General features: G+C 44.7%; 1 protein-coding gene across 7 annotated transcripts in view; it reads left to right on the top strand.

Annotated features, from left to right (window-relative positions):
* The window catches only part of SATB1 (SATB homeobox 1), a 119,385-nt gene that overhangs the window by 82,986 nt on the left and 17,850 nt on the right, over positions 1–18,549 (top strand). For all 7 annotated transcript variants that reach the window (XM_064167279.1, XM_064167284.1, XM_064167285.1 and 4 more), the window contains one exon: positions 268–423. In XM_064167279.1, coding sequence (XP_064023349.1) covers positions 268–423 — 156 coding nt within the window. The remainder of the gene's footprint in view (positions 1–267; positions 424–18,549) is intronic.

Raw genomic sequence — 18,549 nt, forward strand, 5'->3', positions numbered from 1 at the left:
TATATTTTATGAGGCTGAAATTCGTAGTGATCAGTTAATGATAACTCATATTTCAGATGCTCTCACCTGTTACAATATGCTGAACTTTCTTCTTTCCCAGTTGCCTGAACTATGGATGACTTACAGTGTTGTCTCTGAAAGCTGAAAGAATATCAAAGCAGGACTGAATAAAAGGAATAAAATGGAAAGGGAATTGTTTGGGGAGAGAAATAGAAAGAAGTAACTTTTTTCATCATGAAAAAATGTCTCATAAAATTTATTTTCTAGGTCAAAACTGCTACTATTGCTACAGAGAGGAATGGAAAACCAGAAAACAATTCCATGAACATTAATGCTTCCATTTATGACGAGATTCAGCAGGAAATGAAGAGAGCTAAGGTGTCTCAAGCACTGTTCGCGAAGGTTGCGGCAACCAAAAGCCAGGTAAAGTTCCCAAGATACAACAGATTTGCTGTTCTGTGTGACTGTCCCCCAACCCCCCAGCTTTGATCTGCTTCTGTGTAACGAGTGGGTTGGCACACTGGCCCCATACCACAGTCATAGCTCCTTGCTGCATCTAGAGGTAGCCTCTGGTTACCCGCGACTAGGCAGGGTTGAGAGGTGGCTTCTTGGGATGCCTCTCTCCCTCTTGCCACCAGTGAGATGCCTTCATCGTGCATCCATGGGCCTTGCACAGCTCAGAAAGTGGCAGGTTCTTGGCTGGTGTGGGCATGGCAAGAGCTGTGGGTGAGCTGTCTGTGTTTCTAATGAATTCATCTTCAGACTGCGGTGTTTTGAGATGGCGTGCACTGTAATGGCAGTCGCTGAGCTTCTCCTCTGTCTCCTGTTCATGAAGTGAGGTTTGTTTTTGCGAAGTATGGCAAAAATATTTAGTCAGACCCACTGGTGAGGCTGTGCACAGGAGCTGGGGCAGCACTATCCACATCAAAAGCAACACCAAAACCCCCACTGAATTATGATTGTATAAGCTACACTGAGAACACACGTACGATTGTGGAGTGTCATGGCTGCTTGGTTACCCACATGTATGCATATGCATATATTGCATGTTCAGATTTAAGCCTTTGTGGTATGGTTTTGTACTACAAGGAGACCTTACAGTAGCCTTCCAGTATCTGAAGGTGGCCTACATGAAGGCTGGGGACTATTTATAAGGTCTTGTAGTGACAGGACGAGGAGTAATGGGTTTAAACTGGCAGAGGGGAGATTGAAACTAGATGTTAGGAAAGGGTTCTTCGCAGTGAGGGTGGTGAGACACTGGCACAGGTTGCCCAGGGAGGTTGTGGCTGCTGCCTCACTGGAGGTGTTTAAGACCAGGTTGGATGAGGCCCTGAGCAACCTGTTCTAGTGGGAGGTGTCCCTGCCTATGGTGGGGGGTTGGAACTGGATGATCTTCGAGCTCCCTTCCAACCTAAACCGTTCTATGATTCTATGATTCTCCTAAAGAATCCCAGATGTTTACACTCTTACGAGTCTGTTCTGGGCCTGAGCCTCTTCAGTTGTCAATGGTCACAAATTTATTGAGGTGAAATAAATTCATGCTAACTGATGATTGCCCAAGGTTTGGGTACAGTAGTCTCTTTCTGCACTGATCATGGCAATATCTGGAAACTATGATTCTGTTCTGTTTCCTTCAGCTGAAGATTTTCTATCAAGTTGAGTGGCAAGAGAGGGAAATGAGCAAGCACTTGTTAGGTGTGATTATCATAAGTGACATGGCTTCTGAGAAAGATAACCAGAGTATGCAAAAGCATTGATTTAAGTGAGAACATACTGAAAAAGTAAGTAAAGGAAACTAACAGACAGAAAAATGGGCAAGTCTAGAACTATGGTTATAGCAACACTTGAGAGAAATCATAGAATCATAGAATCAACCAGGTTGGAAGAGACCTCCAAGATCATCCAGTCCAACCTATCACCCAGCCCTATCCAATCAACTAGACCATGGCACTAAGTGACTCATCCAGTCTTTTCTTGAAGACCCCCAGGGACAGTGCCTCCACCACCTCCCTGGGCAGCCCATTCCAATGCCAATCACTCTCTCTGTGAAGAATTTCTTCCTAATGGCAAACCTAAACCTACCCTGGCACAGTTTGAGACTGTGTCCCCTTGTTCTATTGCTGGTTGCCTGGCAGAAGAGGCCACCCCCCACCTGGCTACAATGTCCCTTCAGGTAGTTGTAGACAGTAATAAGATCACCCCTGAGCCTCCTCTTCTCCAGGCTAAACAGGCCCATCTCCCTCAACCTCTCCTCATAGGATTTGTGCTCCAGGCTGAAGTTAGTCTCTTCTCCCAGGCATCCAGTGGCAGAACAAGAGGACACAGTCTCAAACTGTGCCAGGGTAGGTTTAGGCTTGCCATTAGGAAGAAATTCTTCACAGAAAGAGTGATTGGCATTGGAATGGACTTCCTAGGGAGGTGGTGGAGTCACCATTCCTGGAGGTGTTTAAAAGGAGGCTGGATGAAGCACTTAGTGCCACGGTTTAGTTAATTAGAAGGGTTAGGTTGGACTCGATGATCCTAGAGGTCTTTTCCAACCTGGTTAATTCTGTGATTCTGTGATTCTGTGAACTCTTGCTCTGTAATGCTTTTGCTAATGCTTGCAGTGTGGAGTTTTCCTGTTAGATTAATTGTTAAGTCTGTTTAGTGTCTAAAAGTGCTCCACAGTAAAACACAGCATCTTCCAGGAAAAGCTGATGGCCATCACTTAGACTAATGATTCTTCAGCCATCAGCCTTTTAGTCCTGGTTTACTTTTCAATGCTCTCTAACTTTTGTCTTCTGCCTCATTCACCTGTTGGAGTTGCTTGCTGCATTCCATTGTACAGAAAGGATGCTGTCTTTTAACTTATATGCTGCAAGGAGCATTTAAAGGGATATTTTGGAAATGTTATATCAAAATGATTAAACTCAAGCTGTGGACTGTAAAAATTACAGCTTTATAGGCCACATGCCTGCCTACCCTTCAATCACTGTCAAAGTGATAATTTCTACAATAATATGTTTCTTTTATTGTGGGATTCTAAACACCAAGTGCTGTTTAACCATTAAACTGAATTGTTTATGTTAGTACTGCACTCAGTGTGTCATACATCAGGCCACTATAATCTCCCATGGAATGTAAAAATTCTGTCATGAATCATGGCTTGTATATCAGAAATTACTGTAATTTTGATTGGAAATTACAGGGCTCTTGAAATGTTTCTAATTATGATAGAATGTTACAGCAGCTTCCAACCTGTGTGCTCCTCAGACGGCTTTATTCACATGTCAAGACTTGGGGTTAGAGGACTGGTTTTATACATACACCTTCCCCTTTCCAGTGCAGTTCTCCACAAAACGAAGGTATGAGGCCAGTCATCAGTCCACAAAATTGTGACCGTCTCTGATTTGTGTGACAGGAGGTTTATTTAAGTGCATAGTCTTACATTTTTTAGGCCAGGAAGCTCTTGTGTCTCAGTCTTTAAATGGGACATGTAATCAAGTGAAGCACAACATCTTCCCAAGGATGTATTGCAGCTCTTTTAGAGGATTGATATAACTGTCTACAACTACCTGAAGGGAGGCTGTAGCAGGTGGGGATTGGTCTCTTCTGCCAGGCAACCAGCAATAGAACAAGGGGACACAGTCTCAAGTTGTGCTGGGGGAAGTATAGGCTGGATGTCAGGAGGAAGTTCTTGACTGAGAGAGTGATTGGAATTGGAATGGGCTGCCCAGGGAGGTGGTGGAGTTGCCATCCCTGAAGGTGTTCAAGCAAAGCCTGGATGAGGCACTTGGTGCCATGGTCTGGTTGATTGGATAGGGCTGGATGCTAGGTTGGCCTGGATGATCTTGGAGGTCTCTTCCAACCTGATTGATTCTATGATTCTGTGATTTAGATTGTGCTTTGCTACCAAGTATAGAAAACAAATGATGCAAGCATGTAGTTCTTTTTGCTTTCATTGCAGAGATTATGCCTGTATTCTCAGAGGTTATTTTTCTCCTCAGTTTAAGCAATGCAACGTTAATTTGTGCTGAACAAGTTTACAGGTCTATAGTTAGCCAAAATGCCATTCGTAGTAGACAGCTGCTTCAAAGTAACCTCTTAGGTAGACTGAATATTTGGGTGCTGCTTTAACCAGCAGACTGCCAGTCAGCCAATTAATCAGCTTTAAATGTGTAGGGGTGCCATATATATTAAAGGAGATACTTGTCTTATAAAAAGGCTGCAGTGGAGCTTGTCAGTGATACACAGAAAAATTTCCCAGGGAAAAAAAAGTGAGAGTGTGTTAGTTTGAAGCTCATTAGAATGTTTTGGTAAGAAGAGCTAGATTACAGGCTGTGAAATACAAACAAGAGTGATGTCTACTTCACTCGCAGGCTTGCTGAGATGTATGAGAACAAGAATCCAAACATAGATAAGGTACTTCTTCTTCTTGGGGCATTGCCTGAGCTGCATTTCTCTCTAGCCTCTCTGTCATCTCTTTGAGTAATCCACGTAGCTTCTTAACCCCCTAGCTGAACCTCCATTCATCCCTGGGACTGGGGTAAGGTTGAGAGGGATGGGAGAAGGTGTAAGGGCAGTTGAGAGCCCCTCCTGGGGACTCAGGTTTCTGGGAGGGCTGTTGTGTTTCTGTATCACCTTTTACCTTGTCTATTTCTGTCTATAACTGTATATACTGTAAATATCTGCTTGTATATTGTGCTGAGCTGTAAATATAAGCTTCATTCAAATTTCCAGAGCTGGCTGAGTCTAGTCTGGGTGATTTCCAAAGTGTAGGGGGGAGGGTAACACCCAAACCATCACAATGAGGCTTGTCCAAACGTAGTACCTAAGAGAGGCTTGTTTGAGAGAGGTACACTGTTGTTTTGTGGGGTGTTTTGTGTTGTTTTGATTTGTCAGTTTGGTGATATTGGTTTTCCTGCTCAGAACTGGAAATCCTGGGATAATTGCTTCCAGTCATAATCAAAAGTCTGGAGGAGACATATTAGGGTTAACTGTTTTGTTTGAAGATCACTAAAATTGAGCATTTCTACTCTTATTTCTGATATAAAATCTTGATTAACTCTTGAGTATGGTCTCAAGTTATGGTATCAAACAGTATGTGAGCTGAGCCAGCTCTGACAGTGGAAAGATTGTGGTTTGCTGCAGGGATTTCTTATTTAGTTTGATTTTAAGGGATTGATTTGAGTGAACATTAAGTTGAGTGTCTAAGCAGCCAGCATCTGCAAGGTGAATGGGCTTGCCTGAGCCAGGAGACTGCAGCTAATGTTCTGCTGACTGGAGCACTTTGTACAGAGGACCTACTAAACAATGCACCTCAGAAATTTGTTTAGGTAGTGCCAAGGTAAAAACTGAGCATCTTCCCTTGTGATGTGTTAGTGCCTTTGGCATGAGCTACTTAATTGCAGAGGAGCATCATATGGACCTGATGCTCAACAAACCACCTGGCTACAGGGACTCAATGCAGCAGAGGCAGTAGTGCAGGGCAAGAAAGGGTTGATGGGAGCAGGATGAGAATGCAGTGATACTAGTAAGGTTGTGCTCTAGCTTAGGTGCACTTTGCTAGTAGCTTGTTGGCTTTGGTAAAGAAAAGGGACTATCTGGCACATGGATTTGGACAACTTTGGGGACTTAGAAGATTCCTTCCAAGGTTGAATTCTTTTCTCACATAGGAGTGTCTGTATTCTATATCTTTCTTTAAAGCTGCTTTGTTTTTAAGGATCAATATATTATCATCAGAATAAATTCAAATCTTCTTAAATTCAAAATGCATACTTTAAAAGTTACACAAGCCCTGTGAAGAGAGGCTGAGGGAGCTGGGGGTGTGCAGCCTGAAGAAGAGGAGGCTCAGGGCAGACCTCATTGCTGGCTACAACTACCTGAAGGGAGGTTGTAGCCAGGTGGGGGTTGGTCTCTTCTCCCAGGCAACCTGCAACAGAAGAAGGGGACACAGTCTCAAGTTGTGCCAGGAGAAGTATAGGCTGGATGTTAGGAGGAAGTTGTTGGCAGAGAGAGTGATTGGCATTGGAATGGGCTGCCCAGGGAGGTGGTGGAGTCACCGTCCCTCGTGGTGTTCAAGAGGAGACTGGATGAGGCACTTAGTGCTATGGTTTGGTTGACTGGCTAGGGCTGGGTGCTAGGTTGGCCTGGATGATCTTGGAGGTCTCTTCCAACCTGGATGATTCTATGATTCTATGATTCTAAGTCCAAATGAAAAACATTCACATGCATGTGTGTATGCATGTGTGTGCCTGTGGTAGGTGTTACTTTCACAGTTTAATTTTATTGGGGGGGGGTATTCAATTTATAACCTGACAGTCTGATTCAAGTAATTATGAAAGCACATTCTTAATTTTGTTATTTCAAACTACAACAACAACAAAAAAGTCGATTTGTGTAATGATCATTAAGGCATCATGGTTCAGTAACTGTGCATTGGTTACAATGTTTTCATGTGGGAGCCAGGGATGAGGGTTGTTTTTTTTTGCCTTGATAGTGACAGATGCTGGAATCTAATTTTATTGCATAAAAAGAGACAAACAAACAAACCAAAAAAAAGCCCCATGTAAGAGGCCCAAGAGATAAGGCAAGTAGGGAGCTGTAGTAGTTCTGTATGTGTGCTGTGTTTTGAGAAGTTGCATTTATGTTAATGGTCTCTCCTGAAAACCTGTGGTCTGCACGTGGTAGTAAGGAGCAGGGAAGGAGGTAAAACCAGCTGAAAATCAGCATAAGTTGCTGAGGCTTTCTTAAATTTGAGAAATGAGTTTGCAAAACCTGGGCTAATATCACTTTCTGTACTCCTGCAAGTCCCATGCACTGTGCTGCAAGGCTATTTGACTGCGTTACTAAGGTTCCATGGTAGTAGAATAAATAGGTGAAATCACTGCTTCTCTGCAGCAGCACTCTTGCCAGCAGCTGTGCGTGGCCAGGGGGATGCCTGACTCCCTCACTTCTTGCCAAATAAAAATGCCTGCATGTTGAATGTCAGATGTTTGACTCTCATGGGATCAGCCTTGAGCTCTGTGGTAAAGGGTTGGACTTGATGATCTGTGAGGTCTCTTCCAACCCTGATGATACTGTGATACTGTGAAGAGTTGAGACTTTTCAGCCTGGAGAAGAGAAGACTTTGAGGAGACCTTACAGTGACCTTCCAGTATCTGAAGAGGACCTACAGGAAGGCTGGGGAGAGACTGTTGATAAGATCTTGTAATGACAGGACAAGGGGGAATGAGTTTAAAGTGGTAGAGGGAAGATTCAAAGTAGATGTTAGGAAAGGGTTGTTTGCAGTGAGGGTGGTGAGACACTGGCACAGGTTGCCCAGGGAGGTTGTGGCTGCTTCCTCCCTGGCCGTGTTTAAAGCCAGGTTGGACGAGGCAAACTGCTCTAGTGGGAGGTGTCCCTGCCTACAGCGGGGAGTTGGAGCTGGATGATCCTTGAGGTCCCTTCCAACCTAGACCATTCTATGATTCTATGCTCTGATTTTGGTTTTAGAATGAAACTAATGGAGTACTACCCATACCTCCCAAAACCTCGTCTAATTATGGAGGGCTCTGACCCGTTACTTCTGAGCTGTTGCATTGTGTTGCCCAATTTCTCATCCTCCTGTCCCCATCTTTCACTTCAGTTAGGCAGTTAGTCCCTTGTAAATGACTAGTTTTGCATGCAAGGCACAGAGGTAAAATCAGAGATTGAAACCAAGAGAGAGACACCATTCTCAGTAATCAGACAAGTATTTTGCCCAGTGATATTTTATTAGAAGCATTCAACTTTTGCCTTAGTATGCACCTGGAGTGTCTGACTCTAAAAGGCTGCACAGGGAGGCACACCAGGTATCACAGCATCACAGGATGTTAGGGGTTGAAAAGGATCCAAAGAGATGGAATCATAGAATGGTCTAGGTTGGAAGGGACCTCAAGGATCATCCAGCTCCAACCCCCCGCCGTAGGCAGGGACACCTCCCACTAGAGCAGGTTGCCTTGTCCAACCTGGCTTTAAACACTGCCAGGGAGGAAGCAGCCACAACCTCCCTGGGCAGCCCTTTCCTGTGTCTCACCACCCTCACTGTAAAGAACTCGCTCCTAACATCCAGTCTAAATCTCCCCTCTTCCAGTTTAAACCCATTACCCTTCATCCTGTCATTACAAGATGTTGAAAATAGTCACAGTATCACAGTATTATCAGGGTTGGAGGAGACCTCAGAGATCATCAAGTCCAACCCTTTACCACAGAGCTCAAGGCTAGACCATGGCACCAATCCTGCCTTGAACAGCTCCAGGGATGGCAACTCCACCACCTCCCTGGACAGCCCATTCCAGTGTCCTTTCCCATCTGGGACCCTTACAGTAAAGAAGTTCCCCCTTGTGTTGAGGTGGAACCTCCTGTGCTGCAGCTTCCACCTATAGATATGCAGTAGGCGAGGTGTGTTAACACTCCTCAGTAGATGGGAAAGAGTTAAATGGGAAAGGAATGCAAAACATTGGCACTAAAATTGCTTTTGGCATGCAAATACCATGCTTTTCTTGACATAAATATTTTCAGAATAGGCCATTAGATTTCAGGTATATAAACCCCCTGTTTTTACTGGAACTTTTAATGCTGTAGTAAAGCTGGAGATTTACAGTCAAACACTGACGTCTGTTATCTCACTTTTATCTTTTTAACCAGCAGTTTTTATAAATGCTGTATCTTTGATCTGGCTTTTTCCACCTAGAGATTAAGCTACGTACTCTAATATGAAAGTCACTCTTACAGAGCTTCCTACACTGAAGAAGCACAGCAGTGTGGGTCTGGCACGAAGATGCCATTACCGCAGAGAGAGAAGAATTTATTCAACTGTGTTCCAGTGGGGGGAAAAGAAACCTTTTTAGCACCAGGAGGAACCCTCTGGTAACAATGGGGCTTCAACAGGGGGGGGCTGAAATTTATTTCCAAAGCTCTTTCCTCAGAGTGCTACACCTTAAGCTGCCCCAGCAGGGTCGAATGTGTGAGGCAGGAGGGGGCTCAGTCCTTCGCTCTTTACCCCATGTCTCAGCCAAGTGCTCTCCAGCCTTTATCTCCTTCAGAGCAGCTGAGTCACTTCCTGAGTTTAAATCTTGGCTTTAAAACCTTCGTTTTTCCCTTGGCATACAATGGATTCTCTGTGGAGCGTGGAGGGGTACTGCACAGGGAGACACGAGGTGGAAACAAAGCACTCTCCTAGGCCTGCTGTTGTTTCACAGGTCCACCTGGAAATAAATCTCACGCCCTTGTGGGGAGATGAAATACAGTAGTTCGAAAACATCAGCTGCAGAAGTACACTAGATAACAGCCTCCGTGTTTGTGATACTGAAAATGTATTGCCTTCCCCTTGCCACTGCCCATAGGTGGATTGCTCTGACAGTTGAAGAGGTGCCACGAGTGCAGGAGCAGGACAGGATCAATGTCGGTGGGGCTGGGGGAGGATAAGCGTGATCCGCAAAAGCAAGATGGGCTTCTGCATGCAATCAAGGCTTGCCTGCATAAAGTGGCATGTTGTTCAGTGAAACTGTGAACCCTGGCAGATAGGTTTGTCTCTTTGACCAAATACCGTGTTGCCCAGTCATAGTGTGTTCTGTCCCGCCCAGGTCAGAGAGAGGGAGACCGCTTAAGGTTCTATTGTGGGAACAAAATGAATGCTTAGACTGCTCCAGGTCCTTCCTGCGCCCCATGTCTTAATTTCATAGTATCATAGTAGTAGTATAGTATCATCAGGGTTGGAAGAGACCTCACAGATCATCAAGTCCAACCCTCCACCACAGAGCTCAAGGCTAGACCATGGCACCAAGTGCCACGTCCAATCCTGCCTTGAAGTGCCCCAGGGACGGTGACTCCACCACCTCCCCGGGCAGCCCATTCCAGTGTCCAATGACTCTCTCAGTGAAGAACTTTCTCCTCACCTCCAGCCTAAATCTCCCCTGGCACAGCCTGAGGCTGTATCCTCTCGTTCTGGTGCTGGCCACCTGAGAGAAGAGAGCAACCTCCTCCTGGCCACAACCACCCCTCAGGTAGTTGTAGACAGCAATAAGGTCACCCCTGAGCCTCCTCTTCTCCAGGCTAAACAATCCCAGCTCCCTCAGCCTCTCCTCATAGGGCTTGTGCTCAAGTCCTCTCCCCAGCCTCGTCGCCCTTCTTTTACAGCATCTCTCCTCAGAGATAAAAGTTAAACCCTCAGGATTATTTTTTTTTTTTTAATTTAATTCTCTGAAAAGGTGTAGAAAAATAGAGTTTGGTTAACTCATCACTCAATCTGGATAGACTTGGAGAAGGGCCAACGCTGATCCTGGCCATAACCCACTTTGCCGCTGTGACCTTGGTGGAGTGCATTGATTTCAGCGAGTCTTGAGTTCCTGCTAGTAAAAAAAAAGTAGGCAGCAATTTCTTGAATCAACAAAGATGCACTGAAGAGAAACAGTCTAAAAATCTCCAAGGTAGTTCATGTGAGTGTGCAATTACCCACAGAAATCTGCGTAAAGGGGAAGAAAAAAACCCATTAAATGCTGCAGTAGTTCAAGCCAAAGAAAAATGTACAGAATGGAAAATATTTAACTGGTAAGAGGATTATATTGACCTCTTCAAACAGCTCCTTGGGGCCACGCAGTCTTTTCAGCATGCAAGGCAAAGGCTGGATTTGTTGACACGCTGATGAAAAAGTGTACTTCTTGAGCGTGCTTTACACGTGGGGTCAAATGGGCTCCAGCTAGAGGTTCTCAGCCAGGCGTGTGGCAGTGCGAGCTGTTTAAAAGCTGCTTGCATTCCACGTAGAGGCTATTTAAAGAACTGGTAGCAGCCTGAGGAAGTGCTGTGTATTTGAGCCCTAAGGAGGCCTTCCCGGGGGGGGGGAAGAGGTGCACACCTGCCCCGTGCTGGTTGGGAGTTAATGCTTGGTTGGGAGTTAATGCTTAACGCTCTCACGGTCTCAGCCTGCAGAGCATCCCTGGGGCTGGCATTGCTGAGAGTCTGGCAGGATGTGGCCCTGCAGGTGGCCAGAAAGAGCAAAGGAGGGTTCTTGCTTGGGTGGGTTTTTGTGGTGAAAGGAGCACGAATGTGTGTGAGAACGCAGGAGAAATACAACCTTAAGTCATTAAATGTACAAATGGAAAAGGAAAAAAAAAAAGAGAGAGCCAAGTAGAGAAAGCTCTTTACAAAATACAAAATTCTGTTAAAGCAGCAAGACAGCACAACATAAGGAATGTTTGGTACATGTTATTGAAACTGAAAAATCAAAGTATGGAATGAATTATAATTTAGCATAATCCATAATTTTACAGTTCTCTGTCTGAATTATTTATCTTATATGATTTGATTAAAGCTAGAACTGGCTGACAAGATCTTGAGTATCTCTGCCTGTCTTAATGACAAATGAGAAATGTCCTCACTGTAACTTCCCCATTTAAAAACCAGCACCAACAAAAATTTATTGGTATTGTTTCTATATGACTCCCTTTTATTTTTAAAGCACGTTTCAGATCTGCGTCGGCTACATGCGATTCCATAACCCATCAGGCTTCAGCGTTGCCTCAGTACCTCTGATTCAGTAAATCAGATCATAGGCAACATGCTGTCATATAATAAGGTGTCTGATCCTTATTACCAGTTTGTTGATGCACAGACTCCTTCAAATTGACCATTGCAACACATGGTTTCCCCTGAAACTAGCTGTGATAATTAGCGTGGCTCTAATGAGACAGAATGTCACTGATCTTGTGCTGAACTGTCGAGTATCGACGCTACGGATGGGAACTGTCAAAGCTTGCCATCTGTGACAGAGCTTGGCATATTCCATTTGCAAGGTAGAGCATGCTCAATAGACTGTTTTTAAACAAATGGTCCATTTCTTGATTAGGGCTCTGTGTTCTGTTACCACGGAAGACTTTATATCATAGTTAAACTTTTATTTTTTAGGTTTTGGGGTTGGGGTTGTTTGGTTTGGTTTTTTTTTTCAAACATTACTCATTCTCAAACTGATTCTGTTAGCTTTGTGGGGAAAAGGTGAAAGGGTTGCTGATCTCATACTTGTCCTTCTTCCTTCCCCTGGTTATCTTAATGCAGCTCTTCTAAGGCTAACACTTCTGCGAGGCTTTTGCCTGATTGTGTTTTTTTAGTGCCTTATTTGCTTTTTAAGCATTCAGGCGTGGGGACGGTGTAGTTTTGAAAGACAGAGGAACAAAAATGAACAACCCCCCCCCCCCCCAAGATGATGCCTGAGATGAAAGACTGAGTCAGTCAGGAGAAGGCAGGCACCCAGGCTCCTGAGAACAGCCCTGCAAAATGCTGTGCAAAAAAAAAGTCCAGCGCTGCTTATCATTCCAAAATATGCTTTGTTGCTCTTTATTTCCTCCTTCTCTGGCAGACCACACAGGGCTTGTTCTGAAGAACATTTTCACTAATCTGATCAGGCAGCCAAATACGCCGGGAAAACTGCTTTAATGATCCCACTAATTACCTCAAGTCAATATGAACTGTATTATTAGACTGAGGGAAAATATTCCATTAGGTCTCCCCCTTGGGAGTTTCTCCGCTTTGTGATGTCACCGAAGCCTTCGCCCTCTCGCTTGTAATTAATTTTATTTACACACGCAGGCACGCACAAGGTCACACCTGCACAACCAGAGCTGGCCAGGGAGCTAGTGGCACTCAGGCTTAATCAGATCTGTCATAATTACCATTCTGCATGTTTCTGACACACGCTGTGAAATATTTCAATTTAACTGCCGCTACCAGCACAACCAGATGTAGTGTGAGTGTGGCTGCATTGGAAATATTATTCCTCAGGATAAACTCTCTCCTCCTCCTTTTTTTTTTTCTTTTTCCCTCCCACCCCCTCTCCCTTTTACAGCTAATGTGGCACAGAAGCTGATGTATCCTGTAAATCTTGAATGCAGTGCTAGATTGATAACAGCAGATTAGACAGTTTAACCACAAACAGCTTGTTCATTTTTCACAAATGAAAACCACATGTGGTGTAACTAAAATTTCAGGCTCCCTTCTTCTTCTTCTTCTTCTTCTTCTTCTTTTTTTTAATCTTTTTTAAGATTATTTTTTCTCTCTCTTTTATTTTTTTTTCCCCTCCTCTCTGGTTGTTTCCTTTTGTGTGTGTGTGTGTGTGTGTGTGTGTGTGTGTGTTCAGGGCTGCCTTTTGCTGTTAAAGGAGTGGAATAAAAGAGTAAAAATACAGGGGGAAAGAGATGCTGCTGTCTTCAGAGATTATTTCTCCATGACCTTTATTAAAAAACCTTCCTTGCTTTGGCAAAGAAATCAGATTATCACACAGGAGTTTTGTCTCCCACTCTGAGGCTTTCTAATCTCTGGGTTTTATGCCCAGTTATTAAACAAGTCATCCTACTGTGCCGTTTCTCAAAACAACGTGCCAGCAAACACCTCACCTTAAAAAAAAGAGAGAAGAGCTCCTAACCAAAAATGTAGTGCTCACTGCTCCCTTAAAATTTAACAGGAATACACTTTTCTGCCAACAGGAATAAAATTTTCTGCCAAAGTTGTTTGATTTTTTTTACACCACAAAATTTGTCCCCTCGCTAACTCTTCTTTCTAACTCTTCTTTTTGGGGAGGAAAAAAATATTACTCCTAAAATAAAGAAAGAAAGAAGGTGTCTAGAAATTTGGCAAGTGGAAAATGAGGTTTGGTTTTTTTTTTTTAATCATTAAAATATTCCTCTATTTGTTATGAAAATGGAATATGATTTAGTTTTTAGGGAACTAAGTGTGCTAAATGTCGGGAAACTCTGTTCTTTTCTTTATTAGTTGCAGTGTTCAATTTGTCCAAATCAAACAGCCTTTATTACTTGAGGGTTTTTTTGCAACAGTCTACTCTTTAGTAGATCACTGTTGGCTACTTGTCATACCCAGAGAAAAAAGTAATGCTGTTTTTGATAGAAAGTTTTTAGTTACAAGGCTGTAAATCAGTTCTTACAGAGAGGGGAGGGGGAAAGAAGTAAGCATGTAGAATGAAACTGAGCAGGTCACCCAATAGCTCAAGTTCCCCAGTTGCTGTTACAGGTACTGTGAGGTGAGAGGAGTGGTGCAGTGAATCTGATAGAACTTCACCATATTTAATCCATAAGGCTGCCTGGAAAGGTTGCAGGGGGCTGGGGAGAAGCAGCTATAGTCAGAGATTGGCTTATCAATTGCCAGTGGTTTGTGATGCAGTGGCATTATTGATAACATAGGAGATGGGAAGCTAGAACTCAGTGTCAGAAGAATGTGATCAGGGTGGTTTTTGAAGAGATGTTGAGATGCTGGAACGTGTCCAGAGAGGGGCAATGAAGCTGGTGAGGGGCCTGGAACACAAACCCTATGAGGAGAGGCTGAGGGAGCTGGGGGTGTGCAGCCTGCAGAAGAGGGGGCTCAGAGGTGACCTCATTGCTGTCTACAACTACCTGAAGGGAGGCTGTAGCCAGGTGGGGTTGGTCTCTTCTGCCAGGCAACCAGCAACAGAACAAGGGGACGCAGTCTCAAGTTATGCCATGGGAGGTCAAGGCTGGATGTTAGGAGGAAGTTGTTGCCAGAGTGATTCACATTGGAATGGACTGCCCAGGGAGGTGGTGGAGTCACCATCCTTGGAGGTGTTGAAGAAAAGCCTGGATGAGGCACTTAGTGCCATGGTCTGGTTGATTGGCTAGGGCTGGGTCCTAGGTTGGAGTGATCTTTGAGGTCTCTTCCAACCTGGTTGATTCTATGAAAGCTACTGAAGGGATAGCTTGAGAATATTTCAGCATAGACTGCTGTGGAGAGGATTAGAGACCCTTTCTTCTGGCCAGCAGCTACTGATAGCATTACTAGTGCCCTGGAGCTGAGCCAGTGTAGGTCAGTGTAGGTGTACCATCAGCATCCCTCATTGCATGGCACTGCCACCTCCATTCTCTTCGCACTTGCTCCCTGTGATAGGACAAGTAGCAGTGGGTGTAAGCTGCAGCACAGGAGGTTCCACTTGAACACAAGGGGTAACTTCTTTCCTGTAAGGGTCACAGAGCACTGGCACAGGCTCCCCAGAGATGTTGTGGAGTCTCCTTCTCTGGAGACTTTCAAGGCTTGTCAGGATGTGTTCCTGTGTGACCTGAGCTAGGCTGTATGGTCCTGCTCTTGCAGGGGGGTTGGACTCACTGATCTCCTTGGGCCCCTCCAAACCCTAATATCCTCTGATCTGACTCCTTGGAGTCTGTGCAGCCCCCAGACAAAGGGGAAGCCTCATCATGTAAGCGCTATGGCTGCAGATGTCTGAAAAATTAGTCCGGAGTAAGGCAAAGTAGAGGTCAGGAAGGGCTGGCATTGGAAGGGTTAACACTGCAGTGAAGCGCCAGGAATTGGCAGTGGTTGGGGATCCAGCTCTTGTTTCTTCACTAAACTATGTGAAAAATGTCATTCAGTCCAGAAGCCGAAAGGGAAAATAAAGCATGCAAACTCTCCCACCTCTTTCGAGTCTTTTGGTTTTAGTTTTTCTTTCTTAGGTAGAGGTGTTTCAGTTCCTGCACTCCAGATGCATGAATCAGCTCTTCCCTAGGCAGCACCTGCTGTTTGCCTGACAAGAAATGCTGTTTCTGGCAGGATGGATTTTCTTAATCTCTCTTCCCGCTTCCTGTATCCTCACCTCCTGTTTTGTTTTCCTCTCACCACCTTCACTGATTTCTCTCATTACAGCTCTCCTCTTATCCCTCTGACTTTTCCTCACCCCATTTCTCTCTCTCGCTATCCACTTTTGCTCCATCTGCCTCTTTCTTCTGTCCTGTTGCTGTCCTCTGCATGCCAGAGTCTCACCCCAGCTACATACCCTGGCATGCAGTCTCTTTGCACAAGCATTCCCATGTACACGGGGTGCAGCGTGGGCACCCCCATACCTTTAGGCTTCGCTAGGTGATGGAGAGCCGAGGGCTGATCACCAGCGCTGCCAGCTTCCTGGGTGAAGCATCATTCCTTTCCCCTCATGGCAACGAGAATTTAGCTGGGAAGGGAGCCACATTCTTGATTTCTCAGGTTTCTGGTGCCTGCTGTGGGCAGATCACAGAATTGAGAGGCTTTTGAAGATTCAGTGTATCAGTATTTTAACACGAAGAAACTAAAGTGTTATTAAAAGCTGTCCGAGAGTTAGTGACGTACAGAAATGGAAACAAAGCTGTAATGCCAGAGCTGAGGAGGAATCTGAGGAGCTAACGAGCAGCCTGTGGTTCCCAAGAGTGGGGGAAGCAGGGTACCAAGTATACAGCACAGGAAACAAAAGCAAGCTCAACTTCTAGCTGAACAGGAGAAGACAGGGTAATGACACTCCTGCTAAAACCGAGAGCTGCTGGACATGTCACTGGAAAGATTAAAGGCATCTTACTGCAAACAGAAGCAAGTGTACAGTCATGGCCCCAGAAGTGGTCTGTTAACGGGGTGACAGTCACAGTTCAGGTGACAGGTTGTTTCCCACTGTCTACAGAGAAATGGGTTTGGAAGGAAAGCTAAGAAGGTCTTAAATGAAACTGGTTTTACTTTTGCTTTGGGGCATCCAGTTTGCCGCCTCTCTGAGAAACCATTTGCTGCTCTCTAATAAGAGGAGAGAGTCTAACTAAAGGCGTTGATTGCTTTTCACCTGGGGAGCAGGATGGCAGGATCAGGGCAGGAAGAAGTGTGCCTGCCCCATGCCACAGCTGATTTAAGAGCTGAAGCTGCTGTCTGGAAATGCAGCTGAGGCTCAGCTCGGCTGGCGCGTTTCTCGGCTGGTAAGAAGTCTAATGCTAAGCACTGATCTCTTTAGGAGCTTTTCTTTTGGGGCTGTTCTTGTCCCCATCCTGATGACAAACTACCTGAAAACACTCTTGTGTTGATTCCCATCCAGGCAGGAGAAATTCGATCTCTCCAGCTTCCCTTTTGGTGCAGCTTTCCTATTCTTTTGTCTGTGCCCCAAGCAACCATGCTGCAAGAGTGGTTTAGCTTTCTAAAGGGCTTCGCTGCCTTTATTTTACCACGGGTGAGAACTATGCTTCGGGCTGCTCCTTTGTAGTTTGCTGGGAGGCATCTCTCATACACACACACGTGTGGATTTTAAAGATGGATAATTTTTTACCTATATCGAGGTAATGGGCATAATTAATTTGTCCCTCTCTCTGTTGTTAACAAAATCTGGAGGAAAGTTAGGGGGAAAAGTTTCTTTTTTAATTTCCTTAACGCTTCCTTCACTCTTAGAATCATAGAATCAACCAGGTTGGAAGAGACCTCCAAGATCATCCAGTCCAACCTAGCACCCAGCCCTAGCCAATCAACTAGACCATGGCACTAAGTGCCTCATCCAGTCTTTTCTTGAAGACCCCCAGGGACGGTGCCTCCACCACCTCCCTGGGCAGCCCATTCCAATGGGAAATCACTCTCTCTGTGAAGAACTTCTTCCTAATGTCCAGCCTATACCTACCCCTGCACAACTTGGTGTTATCAGAGCATTAAGTGGGCTTCATTATCAAGCTGAGAGCCACAGAAGCCAGCTGAATCACAGGAGGCAAGGTCAATATTCTGACAAAATTTCTTCTAAATGTCTAATTTAACTTAAAAAAAAAACAACCCAAACCCAAACATTTAGACATCAAGATGTGAAGGGATGTCTGAGAATGGTGTGATGGTTTGGGTGTTAACCACCCCCTTCCCCCCTTATCGTAGAATCATAGGATCGACCAGGTTGGAAGAGACCTCCACAGATCCTGCTGTCCCTGGAGGTGGTCAAGACAAGCCTGGATGAGGCACTTAGTGCCATGGTCTAGTTGATTGGCTAGGGCTGGGTGCTAGGTTGTCCTGGATGATCTTGGAGGTCTCTTCCAACCTGGCTGATTCTATGATCCTGTGAGTATAGTGAGGAGGAAAGGAAGATACTCAGATTGCTTGAATGCATCATATCTTTGGTGATATGATACAGACCTATTATGACTTTTTAAAGTCTTACCATTGTTAATTAGGAGGTTTGCATACTGCACTCCAACCAGGTTGGAAAAGCCCTGTCCAATTGACTAGACCATGGCACTAAGTGCCTCATCCAGGCTTGTCTTGGACACCTCCAGGGATGGCAACTCCACCACCTCCCTGGGCAGCCCATTCCAATGGCAAATCACTCTCTCTGTGAAGAACTTCCTCCTAACATCCAACATTATGAAATTATCCAGACTAGACTCAGCCAAGCTGGAAATTAAGAATAAAGCTTTATATTTACAGCTGTATGTTTTGGAATAATGTTCCTAGCTGGAATATCTTGTCAGCTGAACCAAAATTTACAGTGAAGTCCAAATATGTACTAGCCTATGATTTCTCAGTGTGTAGCAGATCCAAAATGAATCCTGGGAAGGAAAAAAAAAGAAATCTGTGGCTTCTTGTCATATGATTTAAATCACCCCTTTTGGGAAATTACCATTAAAACCAAAAAACACTTAAAAATTTTTGTCAGTGTGATATGCACTTATTTAAGTAATTGCAGAGGTGACACTTCAGCCCTATGACCTTTTGGCTGAAGGTCTTTCTTCCAAAGCAAATGTTAAATCTCCGTAAGCAACATGATAATAAGCATTTGCTGTTCAGTTG

This window comes from Pogoniulus pusillus, chromosome 28, assembly GCF_015220805.1.
Source record: "Pogoniulus pusillus isolate bPogPus1 chromosome 28, bPogPus1.pri, whole genome shotgun sequence".
In the NCBI taxonomy this organism is placed as follows: domain Eukaryota; kingdom Metazoa; phylum Chordata; class Aves; order Piciformes; family Lybiidae; genus Pogoniulus; species Pogoniulus pusillus.